This window comes from Homarus americanus, unplaced genomic scaffold (genome assembly GCF_018991925.1).
Source record: "Homarus americanus isolate GMGI-L3 unplaced genomic scaffold, GMGI_Hamer_2.0 scaffold4896, whole genome shotgun sequence".
In the NCBI taxonomy this organism is placed as follows: domain Eukaryota; kingdom Metazoa; phylum Arthropoda; class Malacostraca; order Decapoda; family Nephropidae; genus Homarus; species Homarus americanus.
In genome coordinates, this window is record NW_024749657.1 from 1429136 (window position 1) to 1449782 (window position 20647).

General features: G+C 42.4%; 1 protein-coding gene across 18 annotated transcripts in view; it reads right to left on the reverse strand.

Annotated features, from left to right (window-relative positions):
- LOC121853429 (epsin-1-like) overlaps positions 1 to 20647 on the reverse strand; it is a 129867-nt gene that overhangs the window by 75936 nt on the left and 33284 nt on the right. For 16 of the 18 annotated variants that reach the window (XM_042347548.1, XM_042347545.1, XM_042347555.1 and 13 more), the window contains 3 exons: positions 12407 to 12535; positions 8772 to 8861; positions 4529 to 4588 (listed from right to left, as the gene is read on the reverse strand). In XM_042347548.1, the coding sequence (XP_042203482.1) occupies positions 4529 to 4588; positions 8772 to 8861; positions 12407 to 12535 (279 nt within the window). Of the gene's footprint in view, positions 1 to 3564; positions 3601 to 4528; positions 4589 to 8771; positions 8862 to 12406; positions 12536 to 20647 lie in introns of all 18 variants that reach the window. The other 2 variants (XM_042347546.1, XM_042347547.1) reach the window with 2 other exon arrangements.

The window sequence follows — 20647 nt, forward strand, 5'->3', positions numbered from 1 at the left end:
AAGACAGAAGTTCCTCTTTGCCAACCGGTGAGTTAGGTCGAAGGTAGAGGGAACACAAAGTATCTGTGTGCCGCAGAGGACCCTGAACAGCACCTATCTGCAGGGGAGAGGTACTGTAATGCCAAAATGGTTCAAAGAAATACCCTGCGAGGTATCTATAAAAATAGCTGCGTCCCCATGATGACCCTGTGCTGGATCATGGGGGGAGTAAAAAGCAGAGTAACTCCTGGGAGAGGGATGGGAGTACGAGCCTACCATGGTCTTCTGTAGACAGACACAGACCGGCTGGAACCTGCGCAGGAGCAGTTGGAGCTCCTCCCAGTTTGTCCATAACCCAAAGAGATTCCCCTAAAGTAGATTGAACATTGTTACTACAGTACTCATGGGGCTCAGAAGTGCCCTCAGATGAGAGCCTCTCAGCACCCACTATACAGGTAACTCGCATTTTACGCGTGTTTGATGTAAGCGTGTTTGGAATACCCTGTAACGCAATTGTTCAATTAATACCAAAAGCTAATTTACGCACACCTACTTTTGAAATAACGCGGTCAAGACAATTTAAATTTGCCGAGCGTATTCCTCGTCGCCTGGCAGTGGAGTTGCGTGTGATGCCTGGTGAGGTGCTTGTAAGATATTACTATAAAGTCTCAGTCATATCAACGTCAACGATTTTAATATTATTATTAATAATAATAATTATTATAATAATGTACTGTAATAATAAAGATTATTACTACTAATGATGAAGATAATGATAATGAAGTACTCTGTACAACAACTGTGACCACGTCCAGCAAGCTTCCCGGGTATCACTTTCTCAGTTCACACCAGCACTACTTTTTTTCTGTGCTCTCATTTGCAATGTGTTTTTATCACGGACTTTTTTAGTGTTAAATGCTGTTTTGCCCATTGAACATGTCTGGAAAACGTCCATCTGCCTCCCCTGGAGTGCCTAAGCTAAAAGGGCACGAAAAACAATCGCAATAGACGTGAAATTAAATGTGATCACTCTCTTTCAGAGAGGAGAACGTGTGTCGGAGGTTGGCCTGGTTTAAGTGAGAGCACTGTTCATACCCTGTGCGGTATATGATGGTTCCCCTAACCTGTACCATTTACATGTATTCTTATGGGAAAATTATGTTTAATTTACGCATTTTTTAATTAAGTGGTGGTTTTCAAAAACGTAACCCCCGCATAAAATGAGAGGTGGGTGTATTCTTGTTCTGTCTGTAAGCAGCGGCAGCGGGCTTTGCTGAGGAGGAAGAGGGATCCGCCCTCTATGGGCCCATCACTTGCCCCACAACCAATGACTTGGTCAAGGGCTTGTCGGTTCTGGCAGTAGGAGGCCAAGGGCAGACTACTATATCCCGTGGAGGCAGAACCTTCAGGAATGACCTTGTAAGACCTGACTCTGGCAAGGGTGTGGCCTTAGTGGCCTGAACACCAGACGCATCTGGCAGAGAGAAAGCCGGAGGGTCCTGAAAACCGCAACTTGGGCGGTTGAGTCTCTTCAAGAGATCTCCCACTTCTGGACCGTTTCTGGTTCGACAAAGCATCAGGTGTAGTTGAAACGGGCTCCCTGAAACCTCCATGGGGGAGGTAGAGGGAGAAATAATTATAACAGCATCAGTTGAGGAAGACAAACAAGGAGCAGCAGAGGGAATAACAGTGCTTTGCCACAGCGAAGGAACAGCAGGACGTCGAGTAGGAAGGGAAGATACCATCAAGGCATAAGATACTCCTGGATGCACAAACCAGGAGAGCTTGACGCTTTGCCTTGAAAGCGTCGGCAAAGCTAACCTTTTCCTTGTTTCAAGTCCTGAGCATTTCCCACTTGGGATTGTAGCGGTCGTACTCCTTTGATGAGGCTGGGTGAGCCCCATGGCAGCTGGAATACAAGACAGGACTGGGACAGTTTTATCGCCATGGTCCGACTCACCACATGATATGACATAACATATGACACCCACTCACACCCACACCCTCCTCCCATTGGAAGACCGTTCTGCAAACTGCAACATGAGCAACTTATGTGCCCGAACTCCTGGCAGTGGAAGCAATGCCTAGGGTTGGACATGTATGGCTTCACCTGGAGGTGGAGCCAGGCCAATTTGACTGTTTCTGGCAAAATTAGCAGTTCAAATGTCAGCAACAGAGTAGAGGTTGGAACAAGGACACCATCAACCTTGCTTATAAAATGTTCTACTGTTACCACATCAGATGGATCAATTCTTGTATAATTTCTCTTCTGAAGGTCATGTGTTTGCTACACACGGCAAATGCGTGAGTCTTACTCCCTGGTCTGTGATGAACTGTGCCAGGGGAGGGTACACCATCCTCCTCTCAAGGGTCTTGGTGCACCTGGTAGCCATTTTGTCTTATCCCAGAAGGATGCAAGAGGATAAGATGATACAATGACTGTTTAAGGAGATATAAGGAAACCTATAACATGAGAGGGTAAGGCCATGATGTACTGTACAATACATTACAGAAGGCAGCCAGGCGGAAGATTATTCCTTTCTTGGCCGCCCACAACAGAGGGAACCTGCTTAGGGGAGTGAATTATTGCAGATATAAAAATACAAGACAGTTCTTACCATGTCAAGAGGAGTAAAAGATCAAATTAATGAAAAAAATAAATACTAATGAGTACTGTGCCTGGTATTTTAGTGATGACAACCAAAAAGTACATGATGATAAAAAAAGGAAATGTTTGTAGAATGAGGAGAAAAAGAGTTGATACAGAGTAAAGTGAAAGACTGAACATTGGTGAGAAGGGAAAGACAGCATGGATGTTTGTAGTAACAGCAATGCCCGAAACAAATTACTCCATGGGCCACTCTGCACCAGTAAGATTATTTTCATTGAACTACAATTGTCCATTAAATAATAAATAAATAAATTAAAACAAACGGTGATAACACTATGCCTTCATCATCAATAGAAGAAGGTCATAATCACCACACCCAATGTATGTATGTAGTATTAAAATAAATTAAGTATCTCAACTCATTGGGACAACATCTTTGAGTGAGGTATCCTATCAAGTACCTTTGGTAAATGGAGAAACAAATGAACTAAACATAAAATCCCTACTTCAATATCTTGAGTAATATCCATATGAAACAGTGAACCTCTCTTATACTTAGACTTTAAGTAAAAAGAGAAAAATAATATTGATTGGATGGTAAAGTGTGCTAAGAACTAGAGTATACATATTCTTATAAACTAACATGCACAGGGATTGTTGTGTCCCTTCAAGAAGTAGCCATGGATCAACCCTTACTTGCCAAGTTACACCTTATGAAGTCCATTTATTTCAAATAATCATATCTGGTGGTTCAGAATATATTTTCATTCATTTCTTCATTATTTCAATCTCATTATAGTTATATGGTAAATGAAGTTCTGTAGTTTGAAAAAGATAAAGCTTACCACAACAAATGAATAGTTCAACTTACACATGACATAAGATTACAGTATAATGAAAACTTGCTAGAGAGTAACACTGGAATGTTCAGGTGTGATCCAGAGCAAAACTGTGAGAGTCGAGCAGATACTTACATCAGCATAAGAGGGACTAGTGGGAGAGCTTATGTCCTGTGAAGGAAAGTAGGAATAGCGTTCAACAAAAACATAACACATCCAGCCATCTTACACACAACAATGCTGCAGTTTATCTTCTACTGATAATAAAGCAGACATCCGAAGCAGTCGAGAAAAAAATATTATTAAGTTAGAGGATAGTAGGAATATATTGGTTTAAAGCTACTTCAATACCAAGGTTAGGCTCATGTGCAGAGTACTAAGTACGCACATTCCTCGATCTGTACTGTACGGTTTTATGAATGAAAAAAATAAAAATTACTTACACACAATACAGTATAGTACTGTACATGACAAAAACTACAGTACGTATAATACAATTTGACCACTAAAGTTCACGTTGCACAGGTAATACACAGTGTTTTAGACTGAATAAATGCATATTTTTTTTAACAAGTCAGCCTAGGTGACCAAGAAGCTGTATACTGTACTAAAGTCTTAACTCTGTATTGCTTAAAATTGGTGGTTGTAAATCTATTTTTCTTTATTCATCATACCTCACTAATATTGACTTAGATGTCACAATTAATAGTTATCTTAATAAAGAAAAGCTCTTTCAATACCCATACTTCCTTTATCCAAACAGTTCCAAGAGTATTTAGATGAGAAAGTAGTCCATGTACTGTACAATGAATTACAATTACTGAAGCACAGTATATGATTAAAGATGTGTCCATTAGACACAAATCCCACAACCTAAACACTATATAACCCTAGCAAGGAAAGGGGTAATTACTGTGCTTCAAGCTCAGTAAAATATGGAGCATGTATCAATAAAACACTACACAGGATTTACCTCAAGATACAGTATTATACTTCTCCAAGACTACTGATTCCTTACTGCACTACAATTTCATTCATACTTGTCCACGAGCAATGTGACTCTACTGAACACTTAGCTATGAGCTATTATAACTCTAACCTTTTCCCCATCACAGATAATTGTCAATTCTTCAGCTTCACGACGATCTCGAGGATTACCCTGCAGTTGGGCAAGACATTTTCAACATGGTTCTCTATATATTATATATGTATAAAATAAAGGCAGTCTGTCCTAATACACATATACTGGACAACCTCAGTATATATATATATATATATATATATATATATATATATATATATATATATATATATATATATATATATATATATATATATATATATATATATATAATAACACACTAAAGCTAAGGTGCTCCGAGGACACTCATTGTGGATCTACATGTATATATATATATATATATATATATATATATATATATATATATATATATATATATATATATATATATATATATATATATATATATATATATATATATATATATATATATATATATATATCATCTGTGCTTTAGAACGAGTTACTAACATGGAGTACACTTGTGATGGAATTACTGTACAAGGTCATACTGTACCACTGTGATGAACAGTGGCTACATCTACATGTTAAGAAAACACTGGACCTCACATAATTTATCTGATAACTGTCCTCAAGAGACTCAACAACACTAGTGACATAAGCCAGCTGCCAAGTGAGCTACTATGATTCAATAACTTATAATAACCAGTATGCAATTCTGTCTTAACCTGTGAACTGATTATCTTCATCATATCCTCAAAACTACAACTATTCTTTGTCAGAGCCAAAAAATGCTATCTCTGAAAGACATGACAAGTCTCATCATCATAGGATATAAAGATGAGGTATCCTTGATTACAGTATTTAAAAGTTTACTGTCAGAGTCAACCAGATACCACTACTTATACCTTACTGTCAGTCTCAAGGTGATACACCGACTGTACTAGCCTTGTCTGACACCAACTTATCATCCTTTAAAGGCATGTACCCATACAGTATGCTTGAGATCCTCTCCATAGGAACAGTGTACACAGCTGCCATAACAAATTAATAGATATGCTCATAATTTACCACCCTTCATTGGTGTTAATCCTAACTAATGAAACATTTGTGGCAATACTAGTGGTCACATAACACTTCAAACTACCTTAAGACACAACCTTGTTATTCAGTAAGAGGAGTGTTGGGCTTATATAAAATTTAAGATACAAATGAGACTGTCTTAAGGTCCAAGATTAGACAAGTCTTCTACAACTTTAGCTGTAAAAAACAAATGTGGGATTTTTTGTGGTTATGATTTTTTTTTTATATAGTGGGACAAGTATCAGACAATGAAGGTTCATACAAAGAGGATTTAAAATTTATGGTTTTTAATGAACATAGTTATGGCCATTGATTTTAATGCATGCATAACTTATGGAGGCTGTACTGTAATTCCATATGAGGAATTTGTCACATTATAAATTTCCCTGTATGCCACTGATGTCATACCATCCTCTAAAAATAAAGCAGGCAGAGAATATACATAAAAGGAGTAATGATAAACATTTGTGACACAGAGAGATAAAGGTACACTCAGAGCCAAAGCTAGAGAGATTAAATCAACACCAATACAGCATAATGAAGTCTTGGAATCCATAAGGAAGTTAAGTGCATATGTATGTCTGTCTGTCTGTCTGTCTGTCTGTCTGTCTGTCTGTCTGTCTGTCTGTCTGTATGTATGTATGTATGTACAGTAAAGCCTCATTTAGTGCAATTTAGATATTGGGCAAGTGTCATCTTGGGGAATCAATCTTTTTATTTTTATTTTTTTACCAATAAAAATAAATACCACTTCTACAATTGATACAATTTTGTTAAATAAAGGCAATATAAAAAGTTCTATTGAAACAGCCATTGCAGTACTGTATAGTACTGGGGAATGCTTATAATAAATTAGAATACTTGTACTGTATCACTTTGTTTATATTATTAGTTTCTGTATACACCTGCTTAGCAACTTACTTCATTATACTCCAATACTCACAATGTTATTCGGTCTACAAATAAGGTTTCATTTTGTCATCATTCTCCTATAATCACTATATAACTGTCTCCTCAATCTCACTGGGGGACAAATAGTCAGTGAGCCAGTTGCCTGAATTTTCCTCCTCTCATTTTTTACGCAATATGTGGGAATTAAAATCTAAAAAAAAAATACTCTGTGATCTTTAATTTTAAATGCACCTAGAAGTCCTACATGTAATGCCTAGTTCTCACTCTGTAAATGTGGCTTGGTGACAGGAAGAGCTTCCAGCTATGAAAGTGACTGTTAATTTACCTGACAGCAACCGGAACACCATGTCATCGGGCAACCACGGTTAAACCATGCAAGCGTGGAAATGGCTGTAAAACAGTGATGGTGGTGATGATGCTAATTATGCAGAATAAATTGTGAAAAGTTGCAAGGGAAAGTTTGGAATGTGGAAGTGACAAAAAACTTGTGGGCGTGGAGACTGCCGGCAACTCACGGTAATTCTTGGTGCCACTCTCACAACACATTGAGGGTTTACTGCATCATATTTCTTCTCAGTGTTTTATAAAGATCAAATATATCATGTCCCTACACCTTGCTTTTGATGACTGTCAATCATTCATACATACAGTAGTATATTTTGTAATGTCATATATTTTTCTACATTTTTATTAAAAATAAATTTACACGGCCACCCCCTCGCAGGGGAGCTCTCTGGAAGAGCGAGGCATAGTAAATAATATGTATGTTTTATGGGTGTTAATTCTTTCAATATTTGCACAAAATAATAAATAAATACATGAATGTACAGTTTGTGTTTCTTACCTTAAATGAATTCAAAGATTTTATTGAATTTTCACCTATTTTATGGATTATAGTTAACACCAAAAATATTCATATATAGTACTTTCCCAGAAAGACAAAATTTATGCTTCTGGACTACTTCAGGCCTCACAACCACTACCCACCTCATTTTATTTGAATTTTTCCAGACTTATAATAGTGTATTTTATTTTTTAAATTTTAAAAACAATCTTTGTGTTTGTTATGTTCTTATCTAATAGTGTGTCCAAGTGTCAACTGTAGAAACTTTACTTACTTTCATCTGAAAATGTAATAATCTCAAAATAATATTTTCAGTTTTTAACAACTTAATGATATTTTTAGGCTGCTGACCATAAAATCATATGAAGAGCTGAAAGACTCAAGTCACTGGATTATTGAACCCAAACTGAAATAATGTTGGTCTGATTAAAATGGCCAGAGCATTGAACTTTCTGAAGACTGATATTAGATACATTGCCTGTATGATAATTAAACTCCCTGTATTATAATTAAATTACCGGTATGATAATTCAATGTCTGTCTTCTCTACCTACAATATTCCAATAAGTTATACCCTAACTTGGTCGTCACCCCATGCACATAGGAGTGGCAGTCTTAATAAATAGTAGACAAAAAGGTGGAAGACAGACAAGTTTTGTGCTGCTTAGGAACACTGATAGATCTTCCCCTACACCCCCACTGACTACACTACCCCCCACACTGACTGAACTACATCCCCCCACACTGACTGAACTACACCCCCCACACTATACAGTATTTCAAGATCTGATTCTCTCTGGCAATGACTTTGGTAATCACACATTGAAATCCCACAAACCATCATCACCCCCAGAGCAAGTAAGCTGTATTTCTCATGCATTTTCATCAGTAAAGCAATCATGTTTCTTGAAGACAAATGGGTTAACTTAGATTAAGACCGAAGGTGCTTTCAAAATTTAAATATTATGTTCCTGCTGTCCTTATATTCCTGTAATGGGTAAAACATACATATAACAAGTTACGAAATGGATAAAATAGCTTCATAATAATCTTAGTGATTTTAGTATTAGTTTTGAAATCAGTAAAGCCATTTAGAGGCAGTAAGTAGGCAACACTTCTCATGAGAAAAGCTCGAGTCAATCACTACACTGCTGTTTTGTTTCCATTCCCATCAAATGAAAAAAAAATGAATCCATTTATCAGTTCCAATTGTTGTTCCAACTTAGTTTCTCTTTATCAGTCATATACAATATAGAAATGGTGAAGATGAGCTGTACTGTATTACCATATTTTACCTCAACACTCACTAAGGCTAATACTGTACACTATCCCTTCAACACAAGAAGGTAAATAACAATAACACCGTTGGAAAAGCAAAAGGGTAACTGAATTGAAGTGAAGGATTGGACAAATGAATAAAATAGCCTGAAAAATAGGTAAAATAAACTCAAATAAACTTACGCTATCACTGCCAATACCCGATACACTCTGTGCGAATCTTTCTTTGGCTTTAAGGGCTCTGACTCTCTCATTACGAAGCCGCTCGTCATCCTGAAATATTATTAATGGTTATGAGAACTTTATAATCAATAAACATAAATGATTGGTAGTGGACCCATTACACCCATGACATGAGCTGGTAGTGGACCCATTACACCCATGATAAGAGCTGGTAGTGGACCCATTACACCCATGACATGAGCTGGTAGTGGACCCATTACACCCATGATAAGAGCTGGTAGTGGACCCATTACACCCATGACATGAGCTGGTAGTGGACCCATTACACCCATGATAAGAGCTTACACCCATGATAGCTGGTAGTGGAGACATGAGCTGGGTGGACCCATTACACCCATGATAAGACAGGACCATTACACCCATGACATGAGCTGGTAGTGGACCCATTACACCCATGATAAGAGCTGGTAGTGGACCCATTACACCCATGACATGAGCTGGCAGTGGACCCATTACACCCATGATAAGAGCTGGTAGTGGACCCATTACACCCATGACATGAGCTGGTAGTGGACCCATTACACCCATGACATGAGCTGGTAGTGGACCCATTACACCCATGATAAGAGCTGGTAGTGGACCCATTACACCATGACCTGGTAGTGGACCCACACCCATGACTGGTAGTGGACCCATTACACCCATGATAAGAGCTGGTGGTGGACCCATTACACCCATGACATGAGCTGGTAGTGGACCCATTACACCCATGATAAGAGCTGGACCCATTGGTACCCATTACACCCATGATGGAAGTGGACCCATTACACCCATGACGAGCTGGTAGTGGGACTGGTGGAAGTGGACCCATGCACCCATGACATGGACCCACACCCTGATGGACCCATTACACCATGATAGTGGACCCATGCTGAGCTGGTAGTGGACACCCATGATACCCACCCATGACATGAGCTGGTAGTGGACCCATTACACCATGGGAGCTGGTAGTGGACCCATTGGTAGTGGACCCATTACACCCATGACATGTGAGTGGACCCATTACACCCATGACTGGTGGACCCATTACACCCGATGAGCTGGTAGTGGACCCGTACACCCATGACATGAGCTGGGTGGACCCATTACACCCATGACATGAGCTGTTGGACCCGTACACCCATGACATGAGCTGGTGTGGACCCACCCATCAGTGGAGACAGAGCTGGCAGTGGACCCATCACACCCATGATAAGAGCTGGTAGTGGACCCATTACACCCATGATAAGAGCTGGTAGTGGACCCATTACACCCATGACATGAGCTGGTAGTGGACCCATTACACCCATGACATGAGCTGGTAGTGGACCCATTACACCCATGACATGGGCTGGTAGTGGACCCATTACACCCATGACACGAGATGGCAGCAGAGTTGGTGATATTTTTATTAAAAAAATAAAACAAAATAAAATAAATTATTTTTTTATTAATTCAATTTTTTTATTTCTATATTTCTTCTAGTACAGTATACTGAACACTGTTCATGTCCCGTCTGTCCACTGTTGGTTCAGAGACTCCAGACTGAGTTGCCATCCATGACATAGTCTCTGGAAGCAGTCTGACATCCACATACAAGGGCTGGAAAAAGCTCTTCATGCAGGGTTTTCAGCACACTGAACACTTAACTTCTTCCTATTGACCAAGGCGGCCACAGCACCTCTAACTTCTAACCTTATTGGGGATCAAGCAACTCTAAACAAGAAACCACCATGTCCAAGACCAATATACTACTGAAGTGCCAGGAAAACAGTTGTACAGTATAGTCTGGATTTACGCGGTTTTTGTTTACGCGTTTGGTCATTTACGCGGTGCCTTGCCAGAATGAAATGTTTTAATTACGCGGTAAATTTCATCATTTACGCGGGAAGCGGCGCAGGCAGGATGCGCACAAGGTTGCCCAGTCATCAAAACATTACCGAGTTCTTCACCCGCCACCCACCACAGCCGGCCTAAGTGAGTGATAGTGAGGATATGGACTTATATGGACTTTGAGGGGTTTGACAAAGAGACCCTGCAAGCCTCTGTGGTGGATAGTGATACAATTGATACAAGTGATACAGGTGAGGGCCAATAATCTGCCCTCTGCCTCGGAACCAACCCCCCATCCCCGTGTGCCCAGCCATCTTTTCTACTAACTAAGTGTTATAAAACCTAATATTACTGATATTTCTCTTAAATATTAATTGTGTGTGCATACCATCATAAAATTAAGATGTTATTTTTACTACAACGTACGTATTGTGTCGGAAAAAGTGGAGTTTGGGAGTCTGCCCAGTCTCTATTTCAATTAATCCCATATGTTCTGTTATTTCGTTTACGAGTTTTTCGTTTTACGCGGACCTCCACGGGTTCAATTGACCGCGTAAATGCAGACTATACTGTACATGGAGAATGGCATTGTGTGCAAACTGAAATTCTACTTTTAGGACATGTAAATTTGTCCTATGACCAAGAAATCAGCAGTAAACTTTCACTCCTTGGGAAAAGGGACCAGTTCAGTATCATCTTCATCGAGAGTGGAAACTGAAATAAGTATTCAAATCCAAAATATTATTCGGATTTTCAACCCAATGATCCCTAATTCAACTGGAAAATTATTCTCTCTAATTGTTATGTTCATGAGTCAGTGAAAAATCATCTTAACGAGTATAGAAACCATAATTGAGGCACTCTGGGTAAGAGGGACGAATCAACTACCTAAATTAAAAGGAGCTGATGAGAAAAAAAAGGTCTGAAAATTCACAAAATACAAAATTTCCTATTATTTGAGACCAGTTTCATTCATTTCATATGTGTGTGTTACAGAGATACACACAATCTAATGTGAGCGAAACAAAACCGCTCGTACTTGTACAGTATATTGAAACATAATCTTGGTTTCTTTGCTCCTCTTACCCCCATGGCCTCAATTGCATTCTAAATGAAGGCGATCTTGACCTTAAGACCAAGAGACCTCAAAATCAAGAAAAACTTCTTTGCCATGCATCAGTGTTAGGAAATGTGAGTTACAGTCCAGAAATCAAAATTACAATGACTTTGACCCAATGATCTCACTGTTTCCAAAGCCAATATAGATCTTCCTCTCCCTATGGACCAGGTAATTGAGCAATACTTTGTTTGCTGATGCATGAAAATTAGAGCTATGATTCAGAGACCACAATTTTCATTCTCAACATAAACAATCATGACTTCTGATCCAGTGACCCTGAAAGGAACAGAAGTTTTCCTCTCCCTACAGGCAGAACATAAAATATTCCACAAATCATTACATCGAGATATTTGTTTTAATATTGTTTTACTTTGATTCCATAGAATGTTTACTACTGTGGGTTTCCTTCTGCCAAATGTAAACAAACACAAGGCTGCCGCACTGCATAAAACCTGACGAGCCCCTGTAAACACACTAGTGAAGGGGATTGTACATAACCTAATCCTCATCTGTGCAAGGAAACTCCAGTTATAGTTCGGATACCAAAAAGATAACTGACCGACAACACCTGCCATAATACGCTCCACAAATTGCAAGCGAAAAAGAAATTTCAGGAAGCTAAATAAAATCAAAGTAGACTCACCTTCAGAAGTGTGACAAGGGCTTTGGCTTTTTCCCGAACATTCATTCCTTGATCCTTATTTTCTTCTACATACTGGAAGTCCTTCAGAGTTTGGATAGCAAATATATTTTCTTTACACTGATCTGCAACCTGTATAAGAAAAATAAAAACAAAAAGAATAAGAAAATTGTCAATGTAAAGGATTCATTTTAATAATTTATAAAGTATTTATATTGCTTTAATCATTTTCTACACTCAGGGTGGAATGGTGCATAAAGAATCTATGTTCAAAATCCAGGCAGCTGATCAGTACAGTACCTGTTTCAGAGCAGGAAAAGGTTTGAATGCATGAAATAATATATAACCAAAGAGAACACATTATATAATTTATTACTAATCCACTGTGTTCATGTGACTCACTTAAGTAATCAATAACTTCTTGTACTTAGGGGGAGGGAGGAGAGTAAAGTTCAAGCAAGAATGGCTCCAGGTATAAATGATGATGTAATTTTGCTCTACATCAAGTTGAAAGGTAAACTTAGGGCACATCAGTTTAATAGCTACAATTTCCAGACATAACAATGAGGGATTTCACTATTCCTGGAAGGTAAGTTTAAGTCAAGCAGAATTTAATTACTTAGATAAATAAAACTAGTCAGCCTCTGTTCACTGTTCAACTACCAGGTTACAGTATAGTTTGCATTTACGCGGATTTTGTTTCCGAGTTTGGTCATTTACGCGGCACCTTGCCAGAATGAAAATTTTGAATTACACGGGTCATTGCATCATTTACGTGGGAAGCGGCGCGGGCATTGTGCGCATTAGGTCGCTCTTACGTTATCGGTGACGTCATATGACGTATAGGACTGTGATAGGGCCACGCATCCTTACCACCCACGCATTTCCTCCGCCGCTAGCTGTGATTGGTCTAATGTAACATGACGTGCCCTGCCACCAAGAAGTCGCTGACCTAGCCGGGCCAGTCTCATTGTTCTCAGTCCTCGTATACAGTTCTCTCTTATGCCCGCTATTCCCCTCACAATGGCTTCCGCTGGACCCCCACCACCCGAGAAAAACCTTGAATTACCTGGAACAAGCCATGATTGTGTGAAGGCAACCATCGAGTTGGGGGAGAAAATCAAGCTCGTCCTTGACAAAGACCCAGTCAATCATCGGTATGAAGTGTCTAATAATCTTCTGTCGAAAATTATGGAGCCGTATATCCAAATCTATCACGACAACATCAATGCTAGTCGTCAACGTAGTATTACTGACTTCTTCGCCCGCAGCCCACCACAACCACAGCCAGCCCAAGTCAGTGATAGTGACAGTGAGGATATGGACTTTGAGGGGTTTGTCAGGGAGGCCCTGCAAACCTCTGCAAGAAGTGAAAGTGATTCACCGAAGGGCCACTAATCTGCCCTCAGCCTCAGAACCAGCCGCCATACACGTGTGCCGACCCATCTCTTCTAGTAACGTAAGTGTTAAACATCTTTAGATTTGTAGTTTTTTATTTAGATATTATGTGTGTATCAATACCATCATAAAATTATAATGTTATTTTTACTACAACGTACGTATTGTGTCGGAAAAAGTGGAGTTTGGGAGTCGGCCCAGTCTCTATTTCAATTAATCCCATATGTTCTGTTATTTCGTTTACGCATTTCTCGTTTTACGCAGACCTCCACGGGTTCAATTGACCGCATAAATCCAGACTATACTGTACAGTATTACCCCGCTTTACGCGGTTTCACTTTCCGCGATTTCTAATTTACGTGGTGCCTCGCCAGAACCGAACTTTCACTTTCCGAGGTGCATCTACTCATATACGCGGGAAGCGGCGCGGGCAGGATGCGCACAAGGTCGCCCAGTCATCAAAACATTACCGAGTTCTTCACCCGCCACCCACCACAGCAGGCCTAAGTCAGTGATAGTGAGGATATGGACTTATATGGACTTTGAGGGGTTTGACAAAGAGGCCCTGCAAGCCTCTGTGGTGGATAGTGATACAATTGATACAAGTGATACAGGTGAGGGCCAATAATCTGCCCTTTGTCTCGGAACCAACCCCCCATCCCCGTGTGCCCAGCCATCTTTTCTACTAATGTAAGTGTTAAAAAAACTAATATTATTGATATTTCTCTTAATTATTAATTGTGAGCGCATACCATCATAAAATTAAGACGTAATTTTTACTACAACGTAGGTATTGCGTCTCAAAAAGTGGAGTTTGGGGGTCGGGCCAGTCACTATTGGAATTAATCACCTATGTTCTGTTGTTCACTTTACGCGGTTTTCACTTTCCGCGGTACCCTGTGGGTTCAACTGACCGCGTAAATCGGGGTACTACTGTATATAAAGTTTGAAAAGAAATGAAATCCCATTTTATGAGTGAGGAGAGTGAGAGACAGAGTTGCTAATAAAGGTACTCTGTATATGGAGAACCAAGAAATCAAGGATGAAAATACAATATTTAGGGGAAAAAAAGTATGATTGAAGATTCAAGGCTTTATTGAAAATCACTGATATAGTTAAGAGTAATACAGTATATACAAGCATTACCTTAATGTGTGTTCTTAAGCAAGTAATCCTACATCAACAGCCATTTTCAGTCGCTCAGGAGCTAGGTGAACACATTCGGGAGATAGCTTCCACACATGATGGGCTTATTAAATACCTTTCCGAGGCCTCTCACACCAGTCATACGCATCGCCTACCTCCCAAACGGCTGAGAAATAGCTGGATGTGTTATACAAGTCGCAGTTTAAAGCTTCCTCATAAAACTGAGAACATCTAATAAAGAATATATTCTATATTTTTTTTCACATAAGCCATCTGTAAAAACTCAAGAGAAAACAAAACTTTTCAAAACCAGTTCCTCTGAACAGCCTGGGTTTAGAATTCTAAAAACATTTTGCAGAAATAAGGGATTGATTCTGAAATCCCTTAGTCTAAGAAAGCCCTTACCTACAATCTCTCAGGTATGATGACAACCCACTGAGTTCATTGTTATTGCACTTAAGGAAATATGTCATCAATTCCATTACAGTATATGTGATTGTACTAAAGGGATTTAGTCCTTATTCTTAAGAGGCAAAACATGTTACTCAATGGGGTAATTCTGTATGCTCAGGTGGCATCATAACCAAGGATTAAGATGTGGTCAGGCTGGGAGCATACAATTCAGGTGTCACAAAGAGCATGTACAGTAGCTAAAACAACTATCTGTGTATACTTTGCAGGAGACAATATGAGACCATGGATGATAAATTTTGGTACATGAGGGCGGTCACTAGTCACACGTAAAATTTCGGAGCATAGTGACCCCCACCTGCACAGATAGTTGTTTTAGCTACTGTACAGTCCCCCCCAAAAATATCCTTGGCCATGGGTTCAATGTGATTCGAGGCTTTTCAAGCAAAGTTTCTCGACTCGTTTCTGAACGGTTGGTAGTTCTACATTCGTGACCTTTGAGCATGAATGAGTATATACATTTTTGAACGATATGAATCCCCCGAGGCTTCAGATCATACATTACATGACAGTTTTCACAGGATCTTACATCGAATGGAGCGAGAAATTACTGGGGAGGCATCACAAGATGTAAGAGGTGCTATCGTTGCCTTTCACAACAAAAGTATACATAACGCTGAGATAGCACGGCAAACTGGGATGAGCGACCCCACAGAATCATGATGGGTTAAGCACCATGAAACAACTGCTGGCACACTGAAACTTAAACCCACAAATGTCTTACTATACTGTAGGTGGATGGATGATTCCGTTGCCTGCAAGTCCCGATAAGAACCCTTATTTCGGTGTTGTACCAATGTAATTTACTTATCAATAACATGGCAGATCCCATGTAGACCAATATATTGTCACTCTTCATAAATCAGACATATCATGAACAACATGAGTAAGTATATTGTGAAACTCGGTACGAATGAACTCTGTTAGTACAGCAACAATGGTGAAATGTTTGTTTTGACATGGTCTCAGTCCCAGTTATGATGTTCTGATACATTCCCAATTAATATATATTTCAGTATTATTGTAATCATCGGTCAGTGGCTTGTTTACATATGCCTTGCTTCTAACCAGCACGATACATACATTAATATAGCTCAATGGATTTTATATTCTATTGAAGTACAGTAAGTCCTTGCTCAACGTCGGGGTCACGTTCCTAAAAATGCGACGTTATACGAAACAACGTTAAGCGGATCAATTTTCCCCATAAGAAATAGATAAAATACGGGAGTTGAGTTCCTGAGCCTCCCTTTGCCCCATGAAATACATTATATATACAGAAAATCATTGCCATTTCTATAGAAAATAATGCATACATATACAGTGACCCCTCGTTTAACGAACGCCTCGATTAACGAAATTTCGGTTAACGAACTGCCTTCCATAAGGATCTTCAATTCGGTTAACGAACAAAAATTCAGTTAACGAATTTCTTACGAACCGACCTCAACATGTTTTCGCTTGCACTGGCCGGGCAACCAGCTTTAGTATCAGTCCGCCAATACAGTAATTGGTTTTAGGGCTTAAATTCCTTACTATTTTAGTAAATATCAAGAAGTTTATACTATTCAATAATTTTAAAAGTTCAATATTCAATTTTTTTAGTCATTTTAACAATTACTGAACATAATTGATGGTAAAGAAACTAGTTTCTGGCGTGCCATCCAGCCTGTTAACACACCAGACAGGCGTTAGTCTCTCTCTGTTGTCAGTGGAGGTAACATCTTGCTTGAGACTCTCTTCAACTAAACGCTTTTTTTCTGTGTTTCCAAGCAAATTATTGGTCATTTTGAAATATATTTTACATATTGACAATATATAATGCAGTGCAGTGTTGATTTAAAGAAAATAATCTTGAAATACACCAAGAGAACTAAAATTTTATGGGTGAAATGGTGCCATGGGGTGACTTCTCTTCCACCCCAATGCCTTCTCTTCTTCCTTCTCCTCCACCCCCATTCTTATTCACATCATCATCATCATCCAGGAGCCTTCTACATACACACCTCAAAGTAAGTGAACTTTTCTACCATTTTTGTTGAATTAAGGAAATTTTCGGTGAGCTGGAACCAATTACCCAAAAACTAATTGAAACAATGGTTTCGGTTAACGAACTTTTCGGTTAACGAACGACCTTCTGGAACGGATTGAGTTCGTTAACCGAGGGGTCACTGTACAACTACTAAGTTTGTATTGGTACTCACTGATGGGCGGAGGTGGTAGAGTGAGTGTGTGGTGGGTAGTGAAGCAGAGGATGGCGGGAGGGGAGGAGTATGGCGGGAGGGGAGGAGGAGATGGGAGAGGAGGAGCATGGCGGGAGGGGAGGAGAAGGGTGGGAGGGGAGGAGTATGTGGCGGGAGGGGGAAGGGAGGGGAGGGATGGCCGGGGAGGTGATGGGAGGGAGGAGGAGGGGCGGAGGGGAGGGAGTGGGGGAGGCCGGGGGGAGGGCGTGGAGGGGGAGGAGTGCAAGGGGAGGGGAGGAGGTGTGGGGAGGAGGAGCATGAAGGTGGGAGGGGGGGAGGTGGGAGGGGAGGGGGAGGGAGGTGGAGGTAAGTGGAGGGGAGGGGAGGTATGGGAGGGGAGGAGGGCGGGAGGGGAGGAGGGGGAGGGAGTGGGTAGGGAGCGGGAGGAGGAGGGGTGGAGGGGAGGAGGTGGCGGGAGGTGTGGGTGGAGGGAGGGAGGGGTGGAGGGGAGTGAGGCCGGAGGAGGGGGGGAGGAGGGGAGGAGGGGAGGGAGGGGAGGGAGGGGAGGGAGGGGAGGAGGGGGTGGAGGGGGAGTGGTGGGGGGAGGGTGGCGGGGAGGGGAGGGGGGGGGAGGAGTGGTGGAGCGGAGGGAGGGGTGGAGGGGGGAGGAGTGGTGGGAGGTGTGGCCGGGGGAGGAGCCGGGGCGGAGAGGGGGAGGGGAGGAGGCGGAGGGGAGGTGTGGCGGGAGGGAGGTGAGGGGAGGAGGGGGGAGGGGAGGAGGGGAAGGGAGGGGAGGGAGGGGAAGGGAGGGGAGGGGGAGGTGGGCGGGAGGGGAGGGGGGTAAGGGGAGGGGAGGAGGGGTGGGAGGGGAGGAGGTGGGGCGGGGGAGGAGTGGTGGGAGGGGAGGAGGGGGGGAGGGGAGGAGGGGAGGGAGGGGGGGAGGTGGTGGGAGGGGAGGAGGGGAGGGAGGGGAGGGAGGGGAGGGGGGAGGGGAGGGGAGTGTGTGGGGAGGGAGGAGGTGGGGGGAGGGGGAGGAGGGGGGGGGGAGGAGGGGAGGGAGGAGGGGGGGAGGGGAGGAGGGCGTAGGGGAGGAGGGGGAGGAGGGGAGGGGGGAGGGGAGGGGGGGGGGGGGAGGGGAGGGAGGGGGAGGGGAGGGGGGAGAGGGAGCGGGGAGGGAGGGGAGGAGGGGAGGGAGGGAGGGTGTGGAGGGAGGGGAGGAGGGGTGGGGAGGGGGAGGAGGTGGGAGGGGAGGAGGAGGAGGGGGGAGGGGGGAGGAGGGGAGGGAGGGAGGGAGGAGGGGGAGGGGGAGGAGGGGAGGGAGGGGGGAGGGGAAGGAGGGAGGAGGGGGAGGGGAGGGAGGTGGGTGGGAGGGGAGGAGGGTGGGAGGGGAGGAGGGGGCGGGAGGGGAGGGAGGTGGGGGGGAGGGGGAGGAGGGGGCAGGGGAGGAGGGTAGAGAGGGAGGGGGAGGGGGGGGAGGGTGTGTGGGAGGGAGTGTGGCGGGGGGGAGGGAGGTGTGGGGGGGAGGGGAGGGGAGGAGGGGGGGGGGAGGGGAGGAGGTGTGGCAAGGGGAGAGGTGGCGGGGAGGGGAGGAGGTGGAGGGAGGGAGAGGAGGGGGTGAAGGGGAGGAGGGGGGTGGAAGGGGAGGAGGGGCGGGTAGGGGAGAGGAGGGCAGGGTAGGGGAGGTGGGGCGGGCAGGGGTAGGGAGGTAAGGCAGGGGGTAGGGAGGGGCGGAGGGGAGGGGAGGAGTGTGGCGGGAGGGGAGGAGTGTGGCGGGAGGGGAGGAGTGTGGCGGGAGGGGAGGAGTGTGGCGGGAGGGGAGGAGTGTGGCGAGTCACTGAGACTGTGCGTCAAGCCGAGAGAGTGTAGCGCAGCCAGATGAGAGAGGGTGATGCGCCGTAGAAAGTAGTCCTTGAAGACACAAAACAACGTAGTATCGGATCACCGGGAAGTTAAATGAATTTTTGGTCTCTAAAGTTTAGCGATGTAGTACCGAAACAAAGTTAAGAGGGAGGACGTTAACCCTTAGGCCCCGGGTGACGTTCCAGAACGTCCACCTATTTTCCCGCCATTTTATTTTGTTGATTTTTTTTAAAGCTTATTTTTTTCTTGATTTATCCATAGGGGGGGGGGGTAATGCCAGCAGCACCCTAACCCAGGGCTTAAGGGTTAAGCGCGGACTTACTGTCTTTAGTATGTCATACAAAGACGACTCCCTCCCCCATCTCCAGCTGTTGCTGTTATGGCAAGCATGCATACCAACTTAAGATGAAGCACTGGGGATCATACCAAAGTATTTCGCATAGCTTTTCAAAATATAGTAACAGGAAATATTACAATACAGTGACCCCTCGTTTAACGAAAGCCTCGGTTAACGAAATTTCGGTTAACGAACTGCCTTCCATAAGGATCTTCAATTCGGTTAACGAACAAAAATTCGGTTAACGAATTTCTTACGAACCGACCTCAACATGTTTTCGCTTGCACTGACCGGGCAACCAGCTTTAGTATCAGTCCGCCAATACATTAATCGGTTCTAGGGCTTAAATTCCTTACAATTTTAGTAAATATCAAGAAGTTTATACTATTCAATAATTTTAAAAGTTCAATATACAATTTTTAGTCATTTTAACGATTATTGAACATAATTGAAGGTAAAGTGACTAGTTTAATGCGCGGCATCCAGCCTCTTAACACAGCAAACAGACGTTAGTCTCTCTCTGTTTTCACTGGAGGTAACATCTTGCTTGAGACTCTTCAACTAAACACTTTTTTTCTGTGTTCCAAGCAAATTATTGGTCAATTTGAAATATATTTTACATATTGACAATATATAATGCAGTACAGTGTTGATTTAAAGAAAATAATCTTGAATTACACCAAGAGAACTAAAATTTTATGGGTGAAATCGCGCCATGGGGTGACTTCTCTTCCACCCCAATGCCTTCTCTTCTTCCTTCTCCTCCACCCCCATTCTAAATCCCATGATGATCTCTTCTTCCTTCTCCTCCACCCCCATTCTAAATCCCATCATCATCATCATCATCAT